Source organism: Oncorhynchus mykiss, chromosome 29 (assembly GCF_057628025.1).
Source record: "Oncorhynchus mykiss isolate SJ-2025 chromosome 29, ASM5762802v1, whole genome shotgun sequence".
Lineage (NCBI taxonomy): Eukaryota > Metazoa > Chordata > Actinopteri > Salmoniformes > Salmonidae > Oncorhynchus > Oncorhynchus mykiss.
The window spans coordinates 16974616-16998414 of NC_143050.1; the positions used below are offsets into that span (position 1 = coordinate 16974616).

The following is a 23799-nucleotide window of genomic DNA, read 5'->3' on the forward strand; positions in this document are numbered from 1 at the left end:
GCCTCCCCCTTTTTCCTCCAAACATAACGATGGTCATTATGGTCACAGTTCTATTATTGTTTCATTAGATCAAAATACATTTCTCCAAACAGTACAAATGTTGTCCCCATGTGCAGTTGCAAACTGCAGTCTGGCTTTTTTTATGGCGGTTTTGGTACAGTGGTTCCTTGCTGAACAGCCTTTCAGGTTATGTCAATACAGGACTTGTTTTTACTGTGGATACCTTTGTACCAGTTTTACTCCAGCGTCTTCATAAGGTCCTTTGCTGTTGTTCTGGGATTGATTTGCACTTTTCGCACCAAAGTACGTTCATCTCTAGGAGACAGAACACGTCTCCTTCCTGAGTGGTATGATGGCTGCATGGTCCCATGGTGTTTACACTTGCGTACTATTGTTTGTACAGATGAACGTGGTACCTTCAGGCGTTTGGAAATTGCTCCCAAGGATGAACCAGACTTGTGGAGGTCTACAATATTTTGTCTGAGGTCTTGGCTGATTTCTTTTGATTTTCCCATGATGTCAAGCAAAGAGGCACTGAGTTTGAAGGTAGGCCTTGAAATACATCCACAGGTACACCTCAAATTCACTCAAATGATGTCAATTAGCCTATCAGAAGCTTCTAAAGCCATGACATAATTTTCTGGAATTTTCCAAGCTGTTTAAAGGCACAGTCAACTTAGTCTATGTAAACTTCTGACCCACTGGAATTGTGATACAGTGAATTCTAAGTGAAATAATCTGTCTGTAAACAATTGTTGGAACAATTACTTGTGTCATGTACAAAGTAGATGTCCTAACCGACTTGCCAAAACTGTAGTTTGTTAACAAGACATTTGTGGAGTGGTTGAAAAACTAGTTTTAATGACTCCAACCTAAGTGTATGTAAACTTCCGACTTCAACTGTACATGATATGAAACCCAAGGAGCGGCACTATTTGAAAGCACCTGTTGAGAGAATACTACCTTGGGGTACCTGATGCTACAGATGTAGGATCTTAATTTGACTAGTATTGTCGTAGCAAAGTAATCCTGCAGCAACAAGATTTTAACGTTTAGTCCATAATGTTGCTTGGTGGTTAAGCTATTAGCTGGACAAAAGTAGGCTACATGAAAAGTGCAATACTATTAATATAGAGATTCCCTAAAAACACGCCACTTCGATACAGCTATGTAGCAGGTTAGAACAGGTTAGAACAAATTACTCAGTAGGTTAGGAGAATTAACGTAGCAAGTTAGGAGAATTTATGTTAAGGTTTAGAGAAGGTTTAGGGTTAGTGTTAGTGGAAATGCTCTCCTAACCTGTTACGAAAAATCCCTTCCAGTCGTAGCTGTATCAAACTGGTGTGTTTTTAGGGAGTTCCGTTAATGTAACTGTGTTAATGCAGGTTTTAGTGTTAAAGCAGGACCCCTCATTTAAAGTATGCTACCTTGGCACCTCTTTTGAGATGATCAGTTCTGCAACCTTTGTAAGACTCAAAGACTGTTTCTCCTTTTATTAGATTGAGAGGCAACACGTGCTGAAAGCAGAACGAGAGAGATCTGGGTTTATTGTTTTTAAACTTTTGAAAAGTATTCTGTTGAAAACGTTTGGTTACTAGCTACCTTTTCAATTCGGATAGCATTCGGTTAGCATCTGTTGCTGGGACCGCCACTATCTGTCCTGCCAACCAAAAGTCTGAAGAGCTGCTTGGTGTAGCAGCTAGCCTAGCTGCTAACTAGCTATTCAGCTAGCAAGGTTTCCTGAACTTGAACACAGCCAGCGACACGGATAGCCCTTGTGGCTAGGACTGCGGATTGTCCCGGGCTTGTGGCTGTCTCAATCCCTGCTGTTTGTTGCAGTTTCCGGAACTACGTGCAGCACCAGCGTTAGGCTACGTCGCTACCGTGACATACAAAACCAAAGCCTGTGGGAGTAACGGAGAGGACAGTGTTTCTCTAGCACAGGTGAAGGAGCTTTTAAGCAAACAAAAAGGTTTCTACAAGCAGTTGTTACAACAGGAAAATAGCTTCAGCTGTATATGTTCAGAGCGATATTCCTGTAAATCTTAGAGAGGATCTCATGTCTAGTGCTGTTGAAGAGGTGTATAGTTTCACATTCACCTGCCTCAGCTGAAGCCTCTTGTTTTGGGGTGCTGCTATGGGTCACCAAGTGCTAACATTCATTATTTGGATAATATACTATATATACAAAAATATGTGGACACCCCTTCAAATGAGTGGATTCGGCTATTTCAGCCACACCCGTTGCTGACAGATGCAATCTCCATAGACACCATTGGCTGTAGAATGGCCTTACTGAAGAGCTCAGTGACATTCAACGTGGCCCCGTCATATGATGCCAACTTTCCAAATCTCTGCCCTGCTACAGCTGCCCCGGTCAACTGCAAGTGCTGTTATTGTGAAGTGGAAACGTCTAGGAGCAACAATGGCTCAGGCGCGAAGTGGTAGGCCACACAAGCTCACAGAACGATACCATAATCGTCTGTCCTCTGTTGTAACACTCAATACCGAGTTTCAAACTGCCTCTTGAAACAATGTTAGCACAAGAACTGTTTGTAGGAAGCTTCATGAAATGGGTTTCCATGGCCAAGCAGCCGCACACAAGCCTAAGATTTGCAATGCCAACCGTCGGCTGGAGTGGTGTAAAGCTCGCTGCCATTGGACTGTGGAGCAATGGCAACGCGTTCTCTGGAGTGATGAATCATGCTTCACCATCTGGCAGTCCGATGGATGCCAGGAGAACGCTACCTGCCCCAATGCATAGTGCCAACTGCAAAGTTTGGTGGAGGAGGAATAATGGTCTGGGGCTGTTTCTCATGGTTCGTGCTAAGCCCCTTAGTTCCAGTGAAGGGAAATCTTAACACTACAGCCTACAATGACATTCTAGACTATTCTGTTTGGGGAAGGCCCTTTCCGGTTTCAGCATGACAATGACCTCGTGCAGAAAAGTGAGGTCCATACAGAAATGGTTTGTCGAGATCTGTTTGGAAGAACCCTGACCTCAACCCCATCGAACACCTTTGGGATGAATTGGAACGCCGACTGCGAGCCAGGCCTAATTTCCCAACATCAGTGCCCCGACCTCACTAATGCTCTTGTGGCTGAATGGAAGCAAGTTCCTGCAGCAATGTTCCAACATCTAGTGGAAAGCTTTCCCAGAAGAGTGTAGGCTGTTTTCGCAGCGAAGGGGGGACCAACTCCATAATAATTGCCCATGATTTTGGAATTAGATATTTGACGAGCAGGTGTCCACATACTTTTGGTCATGTAGTGTATGTTTGCAATGCTTGATAATGCGTGTGATGTTAACATAGAGGTCTATTTTGGGGTGACCTGAATATATATATATATATATTTACTGGTTTTCATCAAACTATCCGCTTATGAGGAAGCTGCTCACTGTAACCAGTGCCTGTTATCTGGCTCAGGTTATTAATCAACCTACCAGGGTGTTTTGAAACAGTACAGGATCTACAGTAAATCATCCACGTGTATTGATCATATTTTTACCCATGCTGCAGAACTTTGCTCTAAAGTTATATCCATTGGATGTACTGATCAGAATATAGTGGCCATATCTAGGAAAGCCAAAGTTCCAAAGGCTGGTCCTAAAATAGAGAATAATAGATCATACAAAACCTTTTGTACGGATTCCTATGTTGAAGTCACAAAAAATATGTTCTGGTCTGATGTGTGTAATGAGGAGCATCCAGACCATGCACCTATTAAGAAACTGACTGCTAGAACTGTTAAAGCCCCGTGGATTGATTAAGAATTGAAACATTTTATGGTTGAGAGGGATGAGGAAAACGTACTGGTTTATAAGTCTGGCTACACATCTGATTGGCAAACCTACTGTAAATTGAGAACTTAAGTGACTAAACTGAATAAAAATAAATTATGTTGGAAAAAATGATGGACAAAAAGCTTTGGAATAGTTTAAATGAAATTATAGGCCGAAGGGGCTAATTCCACTCTATCTTTCACTGAATCAGATGGATCATTTATCATTGATGTTATATTGATGTTATCATTTATCATTGATTTATCATTGATGTTGCCAATTACTTTAATGACTATTTAATTGGCATAGTAGGCAAACTTAGGCATGAAATGCCAACAACAGACTGTGAGCCATCATATTCATTCATAAAATACCTAATAATGAAAGAAAAGCATTGTAATTTTGTAAAGTACGTTTGGGTGAAGTGGAACAATTATTGTTGCCCATCAATAATGAGAAACCTCCAGATAATGACAGCTTAGATGGAAAGCTGCTGAGGATGGCAGCTGACTATATTGCCACTCCGTTTTGTCATATTTTTAGTCTGGAGAAAAATGTTTGTCCTCAGACCTGGAGGGAAGCTAAAGTCATTCCGCTACCCAAGAACCCTTTAATGGTTCTAACAACCGACCAATCAGCTTGCTACCAACTCTTAGCAAACTTAAGAAGAAATAATAATGACCAGATATAATGCTACTTCTCTGTAAACAAATGAACAACAGACTTTCAGCATGCTTATAAAGAACGGTATTCTGCTGCTCTGGTCTTTATTTTACTCTTATTATTATAAATCCTGATGCTTAGCAACTTCACCTTGCCTTTGTGTAAATATCTACCTCAAGTACCTCGTACCTCTGCACATTGATCTGGTACTGGTACTCCCTGTATATAGCTCCACATTGATCTGGTACTGGTACTCCCTGTATATAGCTGCACATTGATCTGGTACTGGTACTCCCTGTATATAGCTCCACATTGATCTGGTACTGGTACTCCCTGTATATAGCTCCACATTGATCTGGTACTGGTACTCTCTGTATATAGCTCCACATTGATCTGGCACTGGTACTCCCTGTATATAGCTCCACATTGATCTGGTACTGGTACTCCCTGTATATAGCTCCACATTGATCTGGTACTGGTACTCCCTGTATATAGCTCCACATTGATCTGGTACTGGTACTCCCTGTATATAGCTCCACATTGATCTGGTACTGGTACTCCCTGTATATAGCTCCACATTGATCTGGTGCTGATACTCCCTGTATATAGCTCCACATTGATCTGGTACTCCCTGTATATAGCTTCACATTGATCTGGCACTCCCTGTATGTAGCTCCACATATATCTGGTACTGGTACTCCCTGTATATAGCTCCACATTGATCTGGTACTGGTACTCTCTGTATATAGCTCCACATTGATCTGGTACTGGCACTCCCTGTATATAGCTCCACATTGATCTGGTACTGGTACTCCCTGTATATAGCTCCACATTGATCTGGTACTGGTACTCCCTGTATATAGCTCCACATTGATCTGGTACTGGTACTCCCTGTATATAGCTCCACATTGATCTGGTACTGGTACTCCCTGTATATAGCTCCACATTGATCTGGTACTGGTACTCCCTGTATATAGCTCCACATTGATCTGGTACTGGTACTCCCTGTATATAGCTCCACATTGATCTGGTACTGATACTCCCTGTATATAGCTCCACATTGATCTGGTACTCCCTGTATATAGCTCCACATTGATCTGGCACTCCCTGTATGTAGCTCCACATTGATCTGGTACTGGTACTCCCTGTATATAGCTCCACATTGATCTGGTACTCCCTGTATATAGCTCCATTCTTGTGTATTTTACTGTATTCCTCGTGTTACTATTTTATGATTATTTTTAAACTCTGCATTGTTGGGAAGGGCTGATAAACAAGCATTTCACAGTAAAGTCTACACCAGTTGTATTCAGCGCATGTGAGAAATGCAATTTGACTTGATTTTATTTACTGCACTGACACAAATGACTGATGATCGGTTGAAATAAATTGGTAATTAGAAGATTGTGGGAGCTGTACTGTTTGATTTCAATGCAGCCTTTGATATTATTGACCATAACCTGCTGTAGAGAAAACATATGTGTTAGGGCTTTTCAACCTCTGCCATATAGTGGATTCAGAAATATCTATCTAATAGAACACAGAGGAATTTCTTTAATGGAAACTTCTGTAATGTTAAACTGTGTAGTGCACAGCAGGGCAGCTCTCTTGGCCCTCTACTCTTTTATATTTTTACTACTGACTTAACATGGAAATTAAACAAAGTATGTGTGTCATTTAAAGGTTTTTATCACAACACCTTTAAATGTATGTAGTTCTGTATTATGTTATGTTTCATGTTCTGTGTGGACCCCAGGAAGAGTAGCTGTTGCTTTCACAACAGCAAATGGGGATCCTCATAAAATACCAAATCTAGAGTTTTCAGTGAATTTATGTAAATCAAAACGCTTGTCTGCATTTCTTGCAGTGCAGGAAAATTCTCAGCAACAAAGAAGTGATCAAATTAAGAGCCTACATCTGTACCTGTTGAAGGCCTACAGCAGCAGTGTTGGACAACATGAAAAGGAAAAACCTTGTCAGGGACCCACAGGACTGAACATTTTTGTTCCAGCTCAACAAATACACCTGATTCACTCTTAATCAAAGACTTGGTCATTTGACTAGCTGAATCAGGTGTGCTATAGTGGTGGGCTGGAACAATATGTGGGGGTCTCTAATCAATTGATTGGTAAACACTAACATTACAGGAAAAGATCACAGCATATCTGCAGGAATTCTGCCAAACAGTGGGAAAGCCAGAGACATGTTGCCTCTTTAAAGGTACAGTAAACAAGAAGGTTGGTCACTTAAGACAGGGGTCGTATATACTTCACCCTTTTTGAAAACAGATGTTCTTCCTGTATTTCCATGTAAAATGTAGGTTCTTCTGTATGTGAATTACATCCACCTTGAATAATTTATTTAACAATGACCTGACATACATTTCACCTTGTTTCACCACCCTGAGACACAACACACACTGTGAGACTATCACACACCACCCTGAGACACAACAAACACAGTGAGACTGTCACACACCACCCTGAGACACAACAAACACAGTGAGACTGTCACACACCACCCTGAGACACAACAAACACAATGAGACTGTTACACACCACCCTGAGACGCAACAAACACAATGAGACTATCACACACCACCCTGAGACGCAACAAACACAATGAGACTGTTACACACCACCCTGAGACGCAACAAACACAATGAGACTGTCACACACCACCCTGAGACGCAACAAACACAATGAGACTATCACACACCACCCTGAGACGCAACAAACACAATGAGACTGTTACACACCACCCTGAGACGCAACAAACACAATGAGACTGTCACACACCACCCTGAGACACAACAAACACAATGAGACTGTTACACACCACCCTGAGACACAACAAACACAGTGAGACTGTCACACACCACCCTGAGACACAACAAACACAATGAGACTGTTACACACCACCCTGAGACACAACAAACACAGTGAGACTGTCACACACCACCCTGAGACACAACAAACACAGTGAGACTGTCACACACCACCCTGAGACACAACAAACACAGTGAGACTGTCACACACCACCCTGAGACACAACAAACACAATGAGACTGTTACACACCACCCTGAGACACAACAAACACAGTGAGACTGTCACACACCATCCTGAGACACAACAAACACAGTGAGACTGTCACACACCACCCTGAGACACAACAAACACAGTGAGACTGTCACACACCACCCTGAGACACAACAAACACAGTGAGACTGTCACACACCACCCTGAGACAAAACAAACACAGTGAGACTGTCACACACCACCCTGAGACACAACAAACACAGTGAGACTGTTACACACCACCCTGAGACACAACAAACACAATGAGACTGTTACACACCACCCTGAGACACAACAAACACAGTGAGACTGTTACACACCACCCTGAGACACAACAAACACAGTGAGACTGTTACACACCACCCTGAGACACAACAAACACAATGAGACTGTTACACACCACCCTGAGACACAACAAACACAGTGAGACTGTTACACACCACCCTGAGACACAACAAACACAGTGAGACTATCACACACCACCCTGAGACACAACAAACACAGTGAGACTGTCACACACCACCCTGAGACGCAGCACACACAGTGAGACTATCACACACCACCCTGAGACACAACAAACACAATGAGACTGTCACACACCACCCTGAGACACAACAAACACAGTGAGACTATCACACACCACCCTGAGACACAACAAACACAATGAGACTGTCACACACCACCCTGAGACACAACAAACACAATGAGACTGTTACACACCACCCTGAGACACAACAAACACAGTGAGACTGTTACACACCACCCTGAGACGCAGCACACACAGTGAGACTATCACACACCACCCTGAGACACAACAAACACAGTGAGACTGTCACACACCACCCTGAGACACAACAAACACAGTGAGACTATCACACACCACCCTGAGACGCAGCACACACAGTGAGACTATCACACACCACCCTGAGACGCAGCACACACAGTGAGACTGTCACACACCACCCTGAGACACAACAAACACAGTGAGACTATCACACACCACCCTGAGACACAGCACACACTGTGAGACTATCACACACCACCCTGAGACACAACAAACACAGTGAGACTATCACACACCACCCTGAGACGCAGCACACACAGTGAGTCGGTCACACACCACCCTGAGACACAACACACACAGTGAGACTGTCACACACCACCCTGAGACACAACAAACACAGTGAGACTATCACACACCATCCTGAGACACAACAAACACAGTGAGACTGTCACACACCACCCTGAGACACAACAAACACAGTGAGACTGTCACACACCACCCTGAGACACAACAAACACAGTGAGACTGTCACACACGCACACGCGCACACACACACAATCATGGCCAGACAGCTCAGGCCCCGTTCATGTCCACTCAGTAACTAAGCCTGGGGGAGACCTGAGCTACCAGTAACTAATCAATGCTCTCATGTTCCCATTTGTGCATTTACACACATACTGTATGTACAAACACTATACATACACACACTGTACAGAGAAACAACCTTCCAAACGCACCCAAATAAATATAATCTAACACAAAACCAGAGGAGGCATGTACTCCTGTCTTCAACAAGTCCACTTGAACCACTCTCTATACGCACTTACCCTGACACACACACCACATATGCCAGGCCACGTTCACACGCTGATTCAACCCACCCTCCCATACACAGACACATACGTACATAACTGCATAACTATAAATCTAAGGAACACACCCAAACACAGCATGCACAACATATGACAAAAACAGAGCTTTTACCTCCAGCTCCTATTGGTGCTAAGCTATAGGTGACCAGGCAGACAGACCTACAGACAGACCGACATACAACCAGGCAGACAGATTGACCACCGTTCCCACAGCTACTACCACTCATCAACAACACTTTGACCGACATGCCAGACATAGACGGAGAGACGGATGAGGGGTAATCCCGAAAGACACAGAGGTAAATGTACCTACCACACACGAGCAGAGCGAAGGGAGCTTGTTGCGGCCCTTCATGAGCAAGACACACAGAAAAACAGCCTCTCAGACGCCAGTAGTAAAGGAGGAAAGGAGGGACGGAGGAATAGAAAGAGAGAGAGCGATGGGAGACTGTGAATGGGTTGGGGGAATAAAAAAGAGAGACGGGGAGGGGAAAAGAGGGAGGGGGAAGGGGGTTATCGTAGCAGATGAGGAGAGAGAGTTTTTCCTGGAAGCCAGAGTTGGTGTTGGCTACGTCTCAGTGTTAAGTCTAGGGTCTGAACAGAGAGAGCTGGTTGACTGATCCAGCCGTGACTCACAAAATATGTTCGTCACAGCCAGTGAGAGAGGGAGGGGAGAGAGAGAGGGATTGAGAGCGATGGAGAGAGGGAGGAAGAGAAAGAAGGAGAGAGCAAGAGAGAAGGAGAGAGGAAGAGAGAGTGAAACAGAGAGAGAATGAGAGAGGAAGAGAGAGTGAAACAGAGAGAGAAGGTGTGAGGAAGAGAGAAGGAGAGAGGAAGAGAGAGTGAAACAGAGAGAGAATGAGAGAGGAAGAGAGAGTGAAACAGAGAGAGAAGGTGTGAGGAAGAGAGAAGGAGAGAGGAAGAGAGAGTGAAACAGAGAGAGAAGGAGAGAGGAAGAGAGAGTGAAACAGAGAGAGAAGGAGAGAGGAAGAGAGAAGGAGAGAGGAAGAGAGAGTGAAACAGAGAGAGAAGGTGCGAGGAAGAGAGAAGGAGAAAGGAAGAGAGAGTGAAACAGAGAGAGAATGAGAGAGGAAGAGAGAGTGAAACAGAGAGAGAAGGTGTGAGGAAGAGAGAAGGAGAGAGGAAGAGAGAGTGAAACAGAGAGAGAAGGAGAGAGGAAGAGAGTGAAACAGAGAGAGAAGGTGTGAGGAAGAGAGAAGGAGAGAGGAAGAGAGAGTGAAACAGAGAGAGAAGGAGAGAGGAAGAGAGAAGGAGAGAGGAAGAGAGAGTGAAACAGAGAGAGAAGGTGCGAGGAAGAGAGAAGGAGAAAGGAAGAGAGAGTGAAACAGAGAGAGAATGAGAGAGGAAGAGAGAGTGAAACAGAGAGAGAAGGTGTGAGGAAGAGAGAAGGAGAGAGGAAGAGAGAGTGAAACAGAGAGAGAAGGAGAGAGGAAGAGAGAGTGAAACAGAGAGAGAAGGAGAGAGGAAGAGAGAGTGAAACAGAGAGAGAATGAGAGAGGAAGAGAGAGTGAAACAGAGAGAGAAGGAGAGAGGAAGAGAGAGTGAAACAGAGAGAGAAGGAGAGAGGAAGAGAGAGTGAAACAGAGAGAGAAGGTGTGAGGAAGAGAGAAGGAGAGAGGAAGAGAGAGTGAAACAGAGAGAGAATGAGAGAGGAAGAGAGAGTGAAACAGAGAGAGAAGGAGAGAGGAAGAGAGAGTGAAACAGAGAGAGAAGGAGAGAGGAAGAGAGAAGGAGAGAGGAAGAGAGAGTGAAACAGAGAGAGAAGGTGAGAGGAAGAGAGAAGGAGAGAGGAAGAGAGAGTGAAACAGAGAGAGAAGGTGAGAGGAAGAGAGAAGGAGAGAGGAAGAGAGAGTGAAACAGAGAGAGAAGGAGAGAGGAAGAGAGAGTGAAACAGAGCGAGAAGGAGAGAGGAAGAGAGAAGGAGAGAGGAAGAGAGAGTGAAACAGAGAGAGAAGGAGAGAGGAAGAGAGAAGGAGAGAGGAAGAGAGAAGGAGAGAGGAAGAGAGAGTGAGTGTAGACCTCACCTACGCTTTTTGCATGTATTTTCTGCTCTTCCCTTCAAACATACAGTACTGTTCATAGCCCCTCATTCCCTCCACTCCTCTCCCTACCTCTGTTCCTCTCTCTCTCTCTCTCTCTCTCTCTCATTCCTCCTCCCTCTCTCTCTCCCTCCCTCCCTTCCTCCCTCATCCCTCCACCCACCCCTCCCTCCCTCCCTTTCTCTCTCTGTCCCTCTCTCTCACATACCTTCCCCCTCATTTGGATTCCTCCTATATGACTCAGGTCAGTGGAGGAACATGGTATTGGACTGTGATATCATTGCAGCTTTAAGCAAAATCTATGTTCAAATTTGGACTAGCATTGAATTCAACCAAAATATTTGTCATTTCAGACAATCCCTGTGCATGGTCAATTAAAGTTGCTTCTAATATCCAACTGTGTTCTGGCAGCACTTGGAGTACACATTATAATCAACATGATGTGGAGCTACCTAAGAAACAGTAGTAGTATTTGGCCAACTCATCTGCAATTCAAATGACCCACTGGCTGGTTCAATTTCAAAACAACCTATAGCCACAGAACAACCAAAACACATTCACCTCAGGAGGTTGATTTGCCTGAGCCCAGCCCTATCTGGGTTATAGCATCCATCCACACCTGCCCAGGTGGATTCATGTGAGTGGATGTGGCCACAGAGCATGTAACACAAATACCAGGTGTAAACAGGGTAAAGGTCTGTGTGCTAGCCCAGAGCCAACTACATTCATACCACAGCTACATAATATTGTGTTATTTTCAGTCTGTTCAGAGCAGTGGCATGTATTCATGGAGGCCAAGGGAAGCCAGGCTTCTCCCAAGGCTTCTTTTTTTTTAAAACATATACAATTATTTATCTTTTGTCTCTGTTTCAAAATGTTCCTTCAATTTGCAAGAGACTGAATGTATCTCACTGGTGAAGGCATCCGACCAAGTGAACAGGGAAGCCCTATCCGTCACTCCTATCAAATCGCATTGAGAGCACATGTCATTGACAGGAACAACTTAAATTGCTGCATCTCGTTGTGTTGTTCTCCGGTGGCTAGCTAGATAGCTAGCTAAAGTTGGCCATTTCTAAATGATCCATGGATGGAGACAGGGATTTGGCTACAATGGCAATTTTAATCCAACCATTAATTCACACATTGTTGTGCCCCGAGCCTGAGAGGATGGAAGTTCAATATGTAGCTAGATGTAGAAGGCTAATGTTAACTAGCTAACGTTGCCCATGAATGGAAGTTAGGCTAGTGAGCAAGCATTTTAGCCAGGTAGCCTAGGACACCAAAAACTAAAAGTGTGTACTGTATGACAGGGTGATACAGTAGACCGGTTTGTTCACATGAAAGAGAGGAGGATGGCGTTGGTGTTTCTCTACAAGTAGGGTGAGTCAACATATTTGCACAAACGCGCGCGCGCGCGCACACACACACACACACACACACACAGAGAAATCACAATCATGGACGGCCACATCATATTTAGCTTACGTTGATTGGACTAAATTGTGTTTGGTATCTTTTAGTTGTCGCTGTATTAGACTAAGCAGAGGTGATTTGATGATGTTAAAGTTGAAATGATGCTGGAATAGTGGAGGCAGCTCCTGTTTTCTTTGTGACTTGCAGTATCTCTCTGTGGTTCTATATCAATAGTTGTTTAGTGAGCCGAAAAGTCCAGAAACATTACCTTGCTTGACCATGCTGTAGGTCGTGTAACTGTCTGTGACATGCAATATGCTTTGTGGACTTCACTGGACAGATGTTGCTATCCGGTTTAGTGATAAAACAAAGGTGTGGTTGAACTTATTCTGCCACTGTGTCTTCTTATTGTCTCTGTCTTTAGGCCCTATATATATCACGGCCGCAAGGCACATTCATTAACAGGTTATCGAGCAAACAACGCAATTATCACAACACAGGTTGTAATATGGCTTTTTTACTGGTTTCCCCAGTGATTTTACCCACACACCACTACTGGTTCAGAGGGGTGTGAAACAGCAGGTAAACAGAGGGAAAACAGCCCTGACCCCACTGGACTAGGCCCCATTGAACTGGGTTGCTGCATATATTTTGACAGCAGCTGAGGTTGGACTGAGAGCCCAATTGTATTAGATAGAGGGTATTTGAACTAGAACGTTCTGTATCCATGATTAAAGCAATCTAACAGCCATATAGTCATTTTCTTTAAAACAGTACTCAACAAATGTTGTATAACACAGAACATCTACATTATACACAACGCGTGAATACTACGTTACCATGTAACGTGTTAAGTGTTCATTTCCTATTCTCTGCTACCGCCTACGCCGATGTCACCCTCCTACCTGCACACTCCAGGTTTCATATCATCAACACTCAGCAACAACATGTCTCACTCTGTGCTCGTGCTCACTTTCCCTCACTCTCTCATCACTCTCTCTCTACCCCCTCCTCTTTCGCTCTCTTGGTCTCTCAGCCCCTCTCTCATTTTTTCTTCCCTCGCCTTTCATATCTCTTCTCTCTATGATACCCCCGCCATGTTGTCATGGCAACAAACGGGCCCTGATAGCTTGGTTGCTAAGCAACTGACATCACCCATAAGAAGAACATGAAGATACAGAGTCCGAGACAAACAAACCTGTGTGTGTGTGTGCGTGTGTGTGTGTGTGCGTGTGTGCGTGTGTGCGTGCGTGCGAGCATGTTTGTGCCTTCATATAATCAGTTAATTGATCTGTCATGTTTTCTCTCTATTCAGTCCTGCCTGTGACAGATATTGAGGTAGCAGTTTACGCCATTAACACTAGAGAGCACGTCATCGACATCAAAGACTTAGGCATTCAGAGGAGCCTTTTTTTTGGAATGCAGCAGGTTAAGCCGACCCATTTTTCCCGACCAGAATTTCAGATTAACAGAGCAGGGAAAACAGTCATTTTTCACAAACTACTAGGCTAATGCAGGAGTCATATTCATTGTCATTCTCTCTACTGATTCCTTATTTTTTAGTGGTCTCATCCCATGACGAGAACGCATAATGGTTGAAAAACGACAGACGCTACGCGAATTAGGATCTAGGCTATTGTACAGGAATATAATGAATTTAATGACGTAAAATGAGTAATGAAGCAGTAGAAATAGTGTCCCTGGGCTAAATTCCCATTTTCTTGCACTTATACATCATGCCACAAGGTGTCAGCCTACTCTATGTTGAAGAGTATGATAAGAGCACTGTCATAGTATCTGATGCATTCGCAAGGCTAATAATACCTCTGACACTCCTATAGGAGACGACATGGCCATCTTTATACAGTGTGGGATCAAAGGAATGTCTTGTATGGATCCCACCGTCTTCCTTGACACCAAAGGACATTATTTCATACCAGTCTTTTCTTTTCTGAGATGTCCCTAGCCATCCAGTCAGTCAGCCAGCCAGCCAGCCACAGCCAGACATTCAGCAGTGTTACCAGACAGGCATTCAGCAGTGTTACCAGACAGGCATTCAGCAGTGTTACCAGCCAGACATTCAGCAGTGTTACCAGACAGGCATTCAGCAGTGTTACCAGCCAGACAGTGTTGCCAGACAGGCATTCAGCAGTGTTACCAGCCAGACATTCAGCAGTGTTACCAGCCAGACATTCAGCAGTGTTACCAGCCAGACATTCAGCAGTGTTACCAGCCAGACATTCAGCAGTGTTACCAGACAGGCATTCAGCAGTGTTACCAGACAGGCATTCAGCAGTGTTACCAGCCAGGCATTCAGCAGTGTTATCAGACAGGCATTCAGCAGTGTTAGCAGCCAGACATTCAGCAGTGTTACCAGCCAGACATTCAGCAGTGTTACCAGCCAGACATTCAGCAGTGTTACCAGCCAGACATTCAGCAGTGTTACCAGCCAGACATTCAGCAGTGTTACCAGCCAGACATTCAGCAGTGTTACCAGCCAGACAGTGTTGCCAGACAGGCATTCAGCAGTGTTGCCAGACAGGCATTCAGAAGTGTTACCAGACAGGCATTCAGCAGTGTTACCAGACAGGCATTCAGCAGTGTTACCAGACAGGCATTCAGCAGTGTTACCAGCCAGACATTCAGCAGTGTTACCAGCCAGACATTCAGCAGTGTTACCAGCCAGACATTCAGCAGTGTTACCAGACAGGCATTCAGCAGTGTTACCAGATAGGCATTCAGCAGTGAATACACTAGGGATGGGTCATGTTGCAGCATGAGCCTTCTAACCCAATGTGAAGGGACTTAGTCCCCAGCCGATCCAACCTGTCATCTGTAGTAGGGAGCATTCCCAGGCAGGAGGTGACACAGACAGCATCAAACAAGTAGATGAAGACTAGAGCCATGAAACAGGGTCTGTGTGTGGACATCTAGAATTCAATTAGGATTGGGACAAAGGTTGACACTGTTTCTGACTCTCTCCCATTTGAGTCAGTGTGCTTGGTTGTTAGTGGTTTGTGTGTGGGTGGGTGTATTTTTCTGACTGTACAATGCGTGTAGTGTGTACATCTGTAGGTGTGTGGCTTTGTGTTTGAATAGGTTGGAGTGTGTGGATTCAGGGCACAGTGTGAGGGGTGTCTGAGTGTGTGGGTGTGGGGCTTTGTATAGATGTAGGGTTGAGTGTGGTGAAGTGGGTTGTGACGTGCGAGTTGCAGTCTGTGAGAGATAGTGTTCATTCTACTAAGCCTCACTGCAAAGAAAATATATGGTATAATTAAGCAAAAAGGCCAGAGGAGGTGTGGTATATGGCCAATATACCACAGTTAAGGGCTGTTTTTAAGTATGACGCAACGCGGAGTGCCTGGATACAGCCCTGAGCCGTGGTATATTGGCCATATACCACAAACCCTTGAGGTGTCTTATTGCTATTATAAACTGGTTACCAACATAATTAGAGAAGTAAAAATAAGTTTTGTCATACCCGTGGTATACGGTCTGATTTACCACGGCTGTCAGCCAATTAGCATTCGGGGCTCGAGCCACGCAGGTTATAATGTCAAATTATGACTTGTTCTAAGACCTTTCATGAGGACGAATATAAACACATTCAATAGATCTCTGAAAGAGAGACTGAGGTTGAGAGGAGGAGATGAAGAGAATGGAATCAGGCTTGAGGAGAGAGTGAAGGTGGGAGGAATAGAAGTAGTGAATTAGACAGTAGTAAGACAATAGATAACAGCACCCTGGGAGCACTGTGACAGGATCAGTGCCTCTGCTCCTCTGGCCCTGTGGCTGAACACACACACACAGCTGGTGGAGGGACAGAGGACAGAGCCTGTGTCCTTGCTTGTGTCCTTGCTTGTGTCCTGGCCTGTGTCCTGGTTTGTGTACCCGGGCCTGTGTCCTGGTTTGTGTACCCGGGCCTGTGTCCTGGTTTGTGTACCCGGGCCTGTGTCCTGGCCTGTGTCCTGGCCTGTGTCCTGGTTTGTGTACCCGGGCCTGTGTCCTGGCCTGTGTCCTGGCCTGTGTCCGGCATGTGTCCTGGCCTGTGTCCTGGCTTGTGTACCCGGGCCTGTGTCCTGGCCTGTGTCCTAGCCTGTGTCCTGGCCTGTGTCCTGGCATGTGTCCTGGCCTGTGTCCTGGCTTGTGTACCCTGGCCTGTGTCCTGGCCTGTGTCCTGACCTGTGTCCTGGCATGTGTCCTGGCATGTGTCCTGGCCTGTGTCCTGGCCTGTGTCCTGGCCTGTGTCCTGGCATGTGTCCTGGCCTGTGTCCTGGCCTGTGTCCTGGTTTGTGTACCCGGGCCTGTGTCCTGGCCTGTGTCCTGGCCTGTGTCCTGGCCTGTGTCCTGGCTTGTGTACCCGGGCCTGTGTCCTGGCTTGTGTACCCGGGCCTGTGTCCTGGCCTGTGTCCTGGCATGTGTCCTGGCCTGTGTCCTGGCTTGTGTACCCTGGCCTGTGTCCTGGCCTGTGTCCTGGCCTGTGTCCTGGCCTGTGTCCTGGCATGTGTCCTGGCCTGTGTCCTGGCCTGTGTCCTGGTTTGTGTACCCGGGCCTGTGTCCTGGCATGTGTCCTGGCTTGTGTACCTGGGCCTGTGTCCTGGCCTGTGTCCTGGCCTGTGTCCTGGCCTGTGTCCTGGCCTGTGTCCTGGCTTGTGTACCCGGGCCTGTGTCCTGGCTTGTGTACCCGGTCCTGTGTCCTGGCCTGTGTCCTGGCCTGTGTACCCGGGCCTGTGTCCTGGCCTGTGTCCTGGCCTGTGTCCTGGCCTGTGTCCTGGCCTGTGTCCTGGCCTGTGTCCTGGCTTGTGTACCCTGGCCTATGTCCTGGCTTGTGTACCCTGGCCTGTGTCCTGGCTTGTGTACCCGGGCCTGTGTCCTGGCCTGTGTCCTGGCTTGTGTACCCTGGCCTATGTCCTGGCCTATGTCCTGGCCTATGTCCTGGCCTGTGTCTTGGCCTGTGTCCTGGCCTGTGTCCTGGCCTGTGTCCTGGCTTGTGTCCTGGCCTGTGTCCTGGCCTGTGTCCTGGCTTGTGTACCCTGGCCTGTGTCCTGGCTTGTGTACCCTGGCCTGTGTCCTGGCCTGTGTCCTGGCCTGTGTCCTGGCCTGTGTCCTGGCCTGTGTCCTGGCTTGTGTACCCTGGCCTATGTCCTGGCCTATGTCCTGGCCTGTGTCCTGGACTGGAAATCAAATATGAGCTATCTGCCTTAGCAGTTCAACACAGTGGCGCATACACACTAGGATAGAATTGAACTTGCTTACATTTTACTATCACTGAAAATTCACTTTTCAAATGCATACTTGAGTTTCATTATGAGTTCACATACTATATATACCCACATGGACTCACAAGCTGCACATTTTCAACACACCATACATATTGCAAATAGAGATACTTACCTCACTATAGCAGAAACACACTGGAATATACACATACACATGGCTTAAACACACACCGGTACACACTGTGAACACACACACGCACACTCAGGAGACACACAGTCTTGTCAGACAAGTTAAGCTGAGCAGAGTTGTGTGCAGCAGCACCAGCTGAATGAATAATGAAGTGGCTGGGTTTGTTTGATTGTGTGTGAGTGGTGAGGGGGCCTCAGATATGACCACTGAACTCCATCCTACAGACTAGGCAGCAGCAGTCACCAGCTTCTCAACCCCCATCCTCCCTGACACACACACTGTACAGCTTCAGATTGTCACTAATAATATTAATGTTCGTTCTTAAAGATACCAGGTAGAGCTGGCAGCACAGCGTCAAGTGGTTCAGTTCTACAAACATGGAGGCTGAAGCTGGCAGCTGGTGGAAAGATGTTCACACTGGAGCTAAAGCAAAGCAGCCAACCAGCCACATACAAACAAATTCTTCTTTACAATGACGGACTACCGGGGAACAGTGGGTTAACTGCCTTGTTCAGGGGGAGAACAACTGATTTTTACCTTGTCGGCTCAGGGATTCAATCTAGAAACCTTTTGGTTACTGGCCCAAAGCTCTAACCACTAGGCTACCTGCCGCCCCAGACATGCATACTGTATACACTATCGGTCAAAAGTTTTAGATCACCTACTCATTCAAGGGTTTTTCTTTATTGTTACTATTTTCTACATTGTAGAATAATAGTGAAGACATCAAAACTATGAAATAACACACATGGAATCATGTAGGAACCAAAAAAGTGTTAAACAAACCAAAATATATGTTATATTTGAGATTCTTAAAAGTAGCCACCCTTTGCCTTGATGACAGCTTTGCACACTCTTGGCATTCTCTCAACCAGCTTCATGAGGTAGTCACCTGGAATGCATTTCAATTAACAGGTGTGCCTTGTTAAAAGTTAATTTGTGGAATTGTGACAAGATAGGGGTGGTATACAGAAGATAGCCCTAGTTGGTAAAAGACACAAGTCCATATTATGGCAAGAAGAGCTTAAATAAGCAAAGAGAAATTACAGTCCATCCTTACTTTAAGACATGAAGGTCAGTCAATGCGGAACATTTCAAGAACTTTGAAAGTTTCTTCAAGTTCACTCGCAAAAATCATCAAGTGCTATGATGAAACTGTCTCTCATGACGACTGCCACAGGAAAGAAAGACCCAGAGTTACCTCTGCTGCTGAGGATAAGTTCATTAGAGTTACCAGCCTCAGATTGCAGCCCAACTAAACGCTTCACAGAGTTCAAGTAACAGACACATCTCAACATCAACTGTTCAGAGGAGACTGTGGGAATCAGACCTTCATTGTTGAATGGCTGCAAAGAAACAACTACTAAAGGACACCAATAAGAAGAAGAGACTTGCTTGGGCCAAGAAACATGAGCAATGGACATTAGACCGGTGGAAATCTGTCCTTTGGTCTGATGAGTCCACATTTGATATTTTTGGTTCCAACCAGCCTGTCTTTGTGAGATGCAGAGTAGGTGAACGGATGATCTCTGCATGTGTGGTTCCCACCATGAAGCATGGAGGAGGAGGTGTGATGGTGTGGGGGTGCTTTGCTGGTGACACTGTCTGTGATTTATTTAGAATTCAAGGCACACTTAATCAGCATGGCTACCAGAGTATTCTGCAACGATACGCCATTCCATCTGGTTTGCGCTTAGTGAGACTATCATTTGTTTTTCAACAGGACAATGACCCAAGCTCCACGCTGTGTAAGGGCTATTTGACCAAGGAGAGTGATGGATCAGATGACCTGGCCTCCACAATCACCCGACCTCAACCCAATTGAGATGGTTTGGGATGAGTTGGACCGCAGAGTGAAGGAAAAGCAGCCAACAAGTGCTCAGCATATGTGGATTATCCAACAGTCTCCTTCAAGACTGTTGGATAAGCATTCCAGGATAAGCTGGTTGAGAGAATGCCAAGAGTGTGCAAAGCTGTCATCAAGGCAAAGTTTGGCTACTTTGAAGAATCTACAATATATTTTGATTTGTTTAACACTTTTTGGGGTACTACATGATTCCAAATGTGCTATTTCATAGTTTTGATGTCTTCCCTATTAATCTGTGCGTAGAGTACAGTACCGTACCAGTCAAAAGTTTGGACACACCTACTCATTCAAGGATTTTTCTTTAGTTTTACTATTTTCTACATTGTAGAAAACGTACATACATACACACGTACGTACAGTGGGGAGAACAAGTATTTGATACACTGCCGATTTTGCAGGTTTTCCTACTTACAAAGCATGAAGACGTCTGTCATTTTTACGTACTTACATACATACATGCACGCGCGCGCGCACACACACACACACACACACACACACACACACACACACACACATGCATACATACATGAAAGCCACTAATGTGCACACAGACTATAAGTGCTGACTTTGACTACATCTACTCAAATGTATAATTCATCTGTAGAAACACTAATGAGGAAAGCCTAGGGAGTGGAGTGGAGAGGAGAGAGGGGATAGGGGAGGATGGGAAAAGGCATAATGGGAAAAGAGGGGGTGTGAGAGGAGGGGGGAGGTTAGAGGAGAGTGGGGGTTAGAGGAGGGGGAGGTTAGAGGAGAGTGGGAGGTTAGAGGAGGGGGAGGTTAGAGGAGAGTGAGGAGGGGGGAGGTTAGAGGAGAGTGGGAGGTTAGAGGAGAGTGGGGGGTTAGAGGAGAGTGGGAGGTTAGAGGAGAGTGGGAGGTTAGAGGAGAGTGGGGGTTAGAGGAGAGTGGGGGGTTAGAGGTGGAGGAAGGTTAGAGGAGGGGGAGGTTAGAGGAGGGTGGGGGTTAGAGGAGGGGGAGGTTAGAGGAGAGTGGGGGTTAGAGGAGAGTGGGGGTTAAAGGAGGGGAAGGTTAGAGGAGGGTGAGGTTAGAGGAGGGTGGGAGGTTAGAGGAGGGTGAGGTTAGAGGAGAGTGGGAGGTTAGAGGAGAGTGGGAGGTTAGAGGAGGGGGAGGTTAGAGGAGAGTGGAAGGTTAGAGGAGGGGGAGGTTAGAAGGGAGGTTAGATGAGAGTGGGAGGTTAGAGGAGGTTAGAGGAGAGTGGGAGGTTAGAGGAGAGTGGGAGGTTAGAGGAGGGTGGGAGGTTAGAGGAGGGGGAGGTTAGGGGGAGGTTAGAGGAGGGTTAGAGGAGAGTGGGAGGTTAGAAGGGAGGTTAGATGAGAGTGGGAGGTTAGATGAGAGTGGGAGGTTAGAGGAGAGTGGGAGGTTAGAGGAGGGGGGAGGTTAGAGGAGAGTGGGAGGTTAGAGGAGGTTAGAGGAGAGTGGGAGGTTAGAGGAGAGTGGGAGGTTAGAGGAGGGTGGGAGGTTAGAGGAGGGGGAGGTTAGAGGAGGGGGGGTTAGAGGAGAGTGGGAGGTTAGAGGAGGGGGGAGGTTAGAGGAGGATGGGAGGTTAGAGGAGGGTGGGAGGTTAGAGGAGGGGGAGGTTAGGGGGAGGTTAGAGGAGGGTGGGAGGTTAGAGGAGAGTGGGAGGTTAGAGGAGGTTAGAGGAGAGTGGGAGGTTAGAGGAGGGCGGGAGGTTAGAGGAGGGGGAGGTTAGGGGGAGGTTAGAGGAGAGTGGGAGGTTAGAAGGGAGGTTAGATGAGAGTGGGAGGTTAGAGGAGGGGGAGGTTAGAGGAGAGTGGGAGGTTAGAGGAGGGGGGGGGTTAGAGGAGAGTGGGAGGTTAGAGGAGTGGGGAGGTTAGAGGAGGGTGGGAGGTTAGAGGAGGGGGGAGGTTAGAGGACAGTGGGTGGTTAGAGGAGAGTGGGCGGTTAGAGGAGAGTCGGCGGTTAGAGGACAGTGGGCGGTTAGAAGATGTGTAAGAGGTTGTATGGGAATATGATAAAGGAGTAGGATGAGAGACAAAGGGAGTGTGACAAGAGAAGAGAGGAAGAAGAGAAAGAGAGAGACAGGATAAGAGAAGGGGAAAGAACTGGGTTTCCTCTTGAAGAGGGATGAGACGTGGGGGGTTAGACGATCTGACGATCTGGTTCATATTAACTCATATCACACTGATCATGAGGGTGTACTATTCAGCCCCCTTCTCACACTGACCAGCATGCTTAAAACCTTGCACAATAACATGGTTTTAGAAAACACTTATGTCAGTACTTGTTCGTGGATTGTGGCTTGCAGAATTTCTAACCTTGTATCCAGGCTCAATGGTGGTGTATGGTGGCCTGGTGTATGACATTTCATAATTTCAGATATTTGAAATTGCAAACTGTGATATTAAAAAGTGATAATTTGAAAGTGAGTGGTTTTAATCACAATGAATTTGCTTTGTTTGCAAATCTAAAGCATGAATAAAATACATTTCTGTGAGGAATCACACAAACCTCAATGTGCAATTACAGCTGCTTTGTAGAATCTGTACCTTCATAGTAAGTATACTTTACTCACTACAGTAATTATGACCTATAATAAACTAGATAGACCTAAATATAAACTACCAGTCAAAAGTTTTAGAACTGGAAACTGCTGATTTTTAATAGAATATCTACATACTGTAGGCGTACAGAGGCCCATTATCAGCAACCATCACTCCTGTGTTCCAATGGTACGTTGTGTTAGCTAGTTTATCATTTTAAAAGGCTAATTGATCATTAGAAAACCCTGTCGCATTCTGCAGCGATACGTCGTCCCATTTGGTTTGGGCTTAGTGGTACTATAATTTGTTTCTCAAAAGGACAATGATCCAAAACACACCTCCAGCCTGTGTAAGGGCTATTTGACCTTGATGGAGTTCTGCATCAGATGACCTGGCCTCCACAATCCCTGACCTCAACCAAATTGAGATGGTTTGGGATGAGTCGAACCACGGAGTGAAGGAAAAGCAGCCAACAAGTGATCAGCATATGTGGGAACTCCTTCAAGACTGTTGGAAAAGCATTTCAGGAGAAGCTGGTTGAGGGAATGCCAAGAGTGTGCGAAGCTGTCACCAAGGCTAACAGGCTACTTTGAAGAATCTCAAATCTAAAATACATTTTGATTTGTTGAACACTTTTTTGGTTCCTACATGATGCCATATGTGTTATTTCATAGTTTTGATGTCTTCACTATTATTGTACAATGTAGAAAATAGTAAAAATGAAGAAAAACCCTTGAATGAGTAGGTGTTGGAAAACTTTTGATCGGTAGTGTATGTTTTGTCATCAATATAAAGTGGGACAGAAAAAAGTGTACAGAATTAATGTTAACTTCCCCTTTTCTGCATTAAGATTTTTAAAATGTTTTTTAAAATTAATTTAGCAGACACTCTTATCCAGAGCGACTTACAGTAAGTGCATTAATCTTAAGAGAGCTCTTCTCACTTCCACCTACTGTACGAAAGCTAGTCCTGCAGAGGAGACAGAGAGTCATCCACAGGGGTAGGGGTTAGGGGTCAGTGTAGGAAGTGACCTACTGTAACTCAGAGCAAGTCCTTCACTTCTAGCTGACCTTTGTTCTTCAGGATTAGAGTTAAAGGTTAATCAATGTCTCATGGCTGTCAAATTCCTCACCTGCACTACCACCAGGCACCATTAATACTTTATCACATACCATTAAAGAGAATTGCTTCTCCAGGCACTAATTTTGCTTCTCTTCTATAAATTGACTGCCATCTGCCGCAGAATGTTTGGCAAAAGAGGGCCTTCCTTCCCCTGCCAGCTCCGAGCTTTTTCTCGCTCTGAGAGACATGTGTGATCCTGGAACAAGGTTGACAGATATCCATGGA

The 23799-nt window shown here is 45.6% G+C and overlaps 1 protein-coding gene across 4 annotated transcripts in view; it reads right to left on the bottom strand.

The window, feature by feature from the left end:
* Positions 1-23799, bottom strand: part of dlg4a (discs large MAGUK scaffold protein 4a) — a 180788-nt gene that overhangs the window by 129515 nt on the left and 27474 nt on the right. Inside the window, exon 1 of one of the 4 annotated variants that reach the window (XM_090226668.1) lies at positions 9495-9815. The exons of 2 other annotated variants lie outside the window; for them this stretch is intronic. In XM_090226668.1, coding sequence (XP_090082794.1) covers positions 9495-9536 — 42 coding nt within the window. In that variant the 5' untranslated portion in view covers positions 9537-9815. Of the gene's footprint in view, positions 1-9494; positions 9816-23799 lie in introns of those variants that run through there. One more of the 4 variants, XM_090226669.1, reaches the window with a different exon arrangement.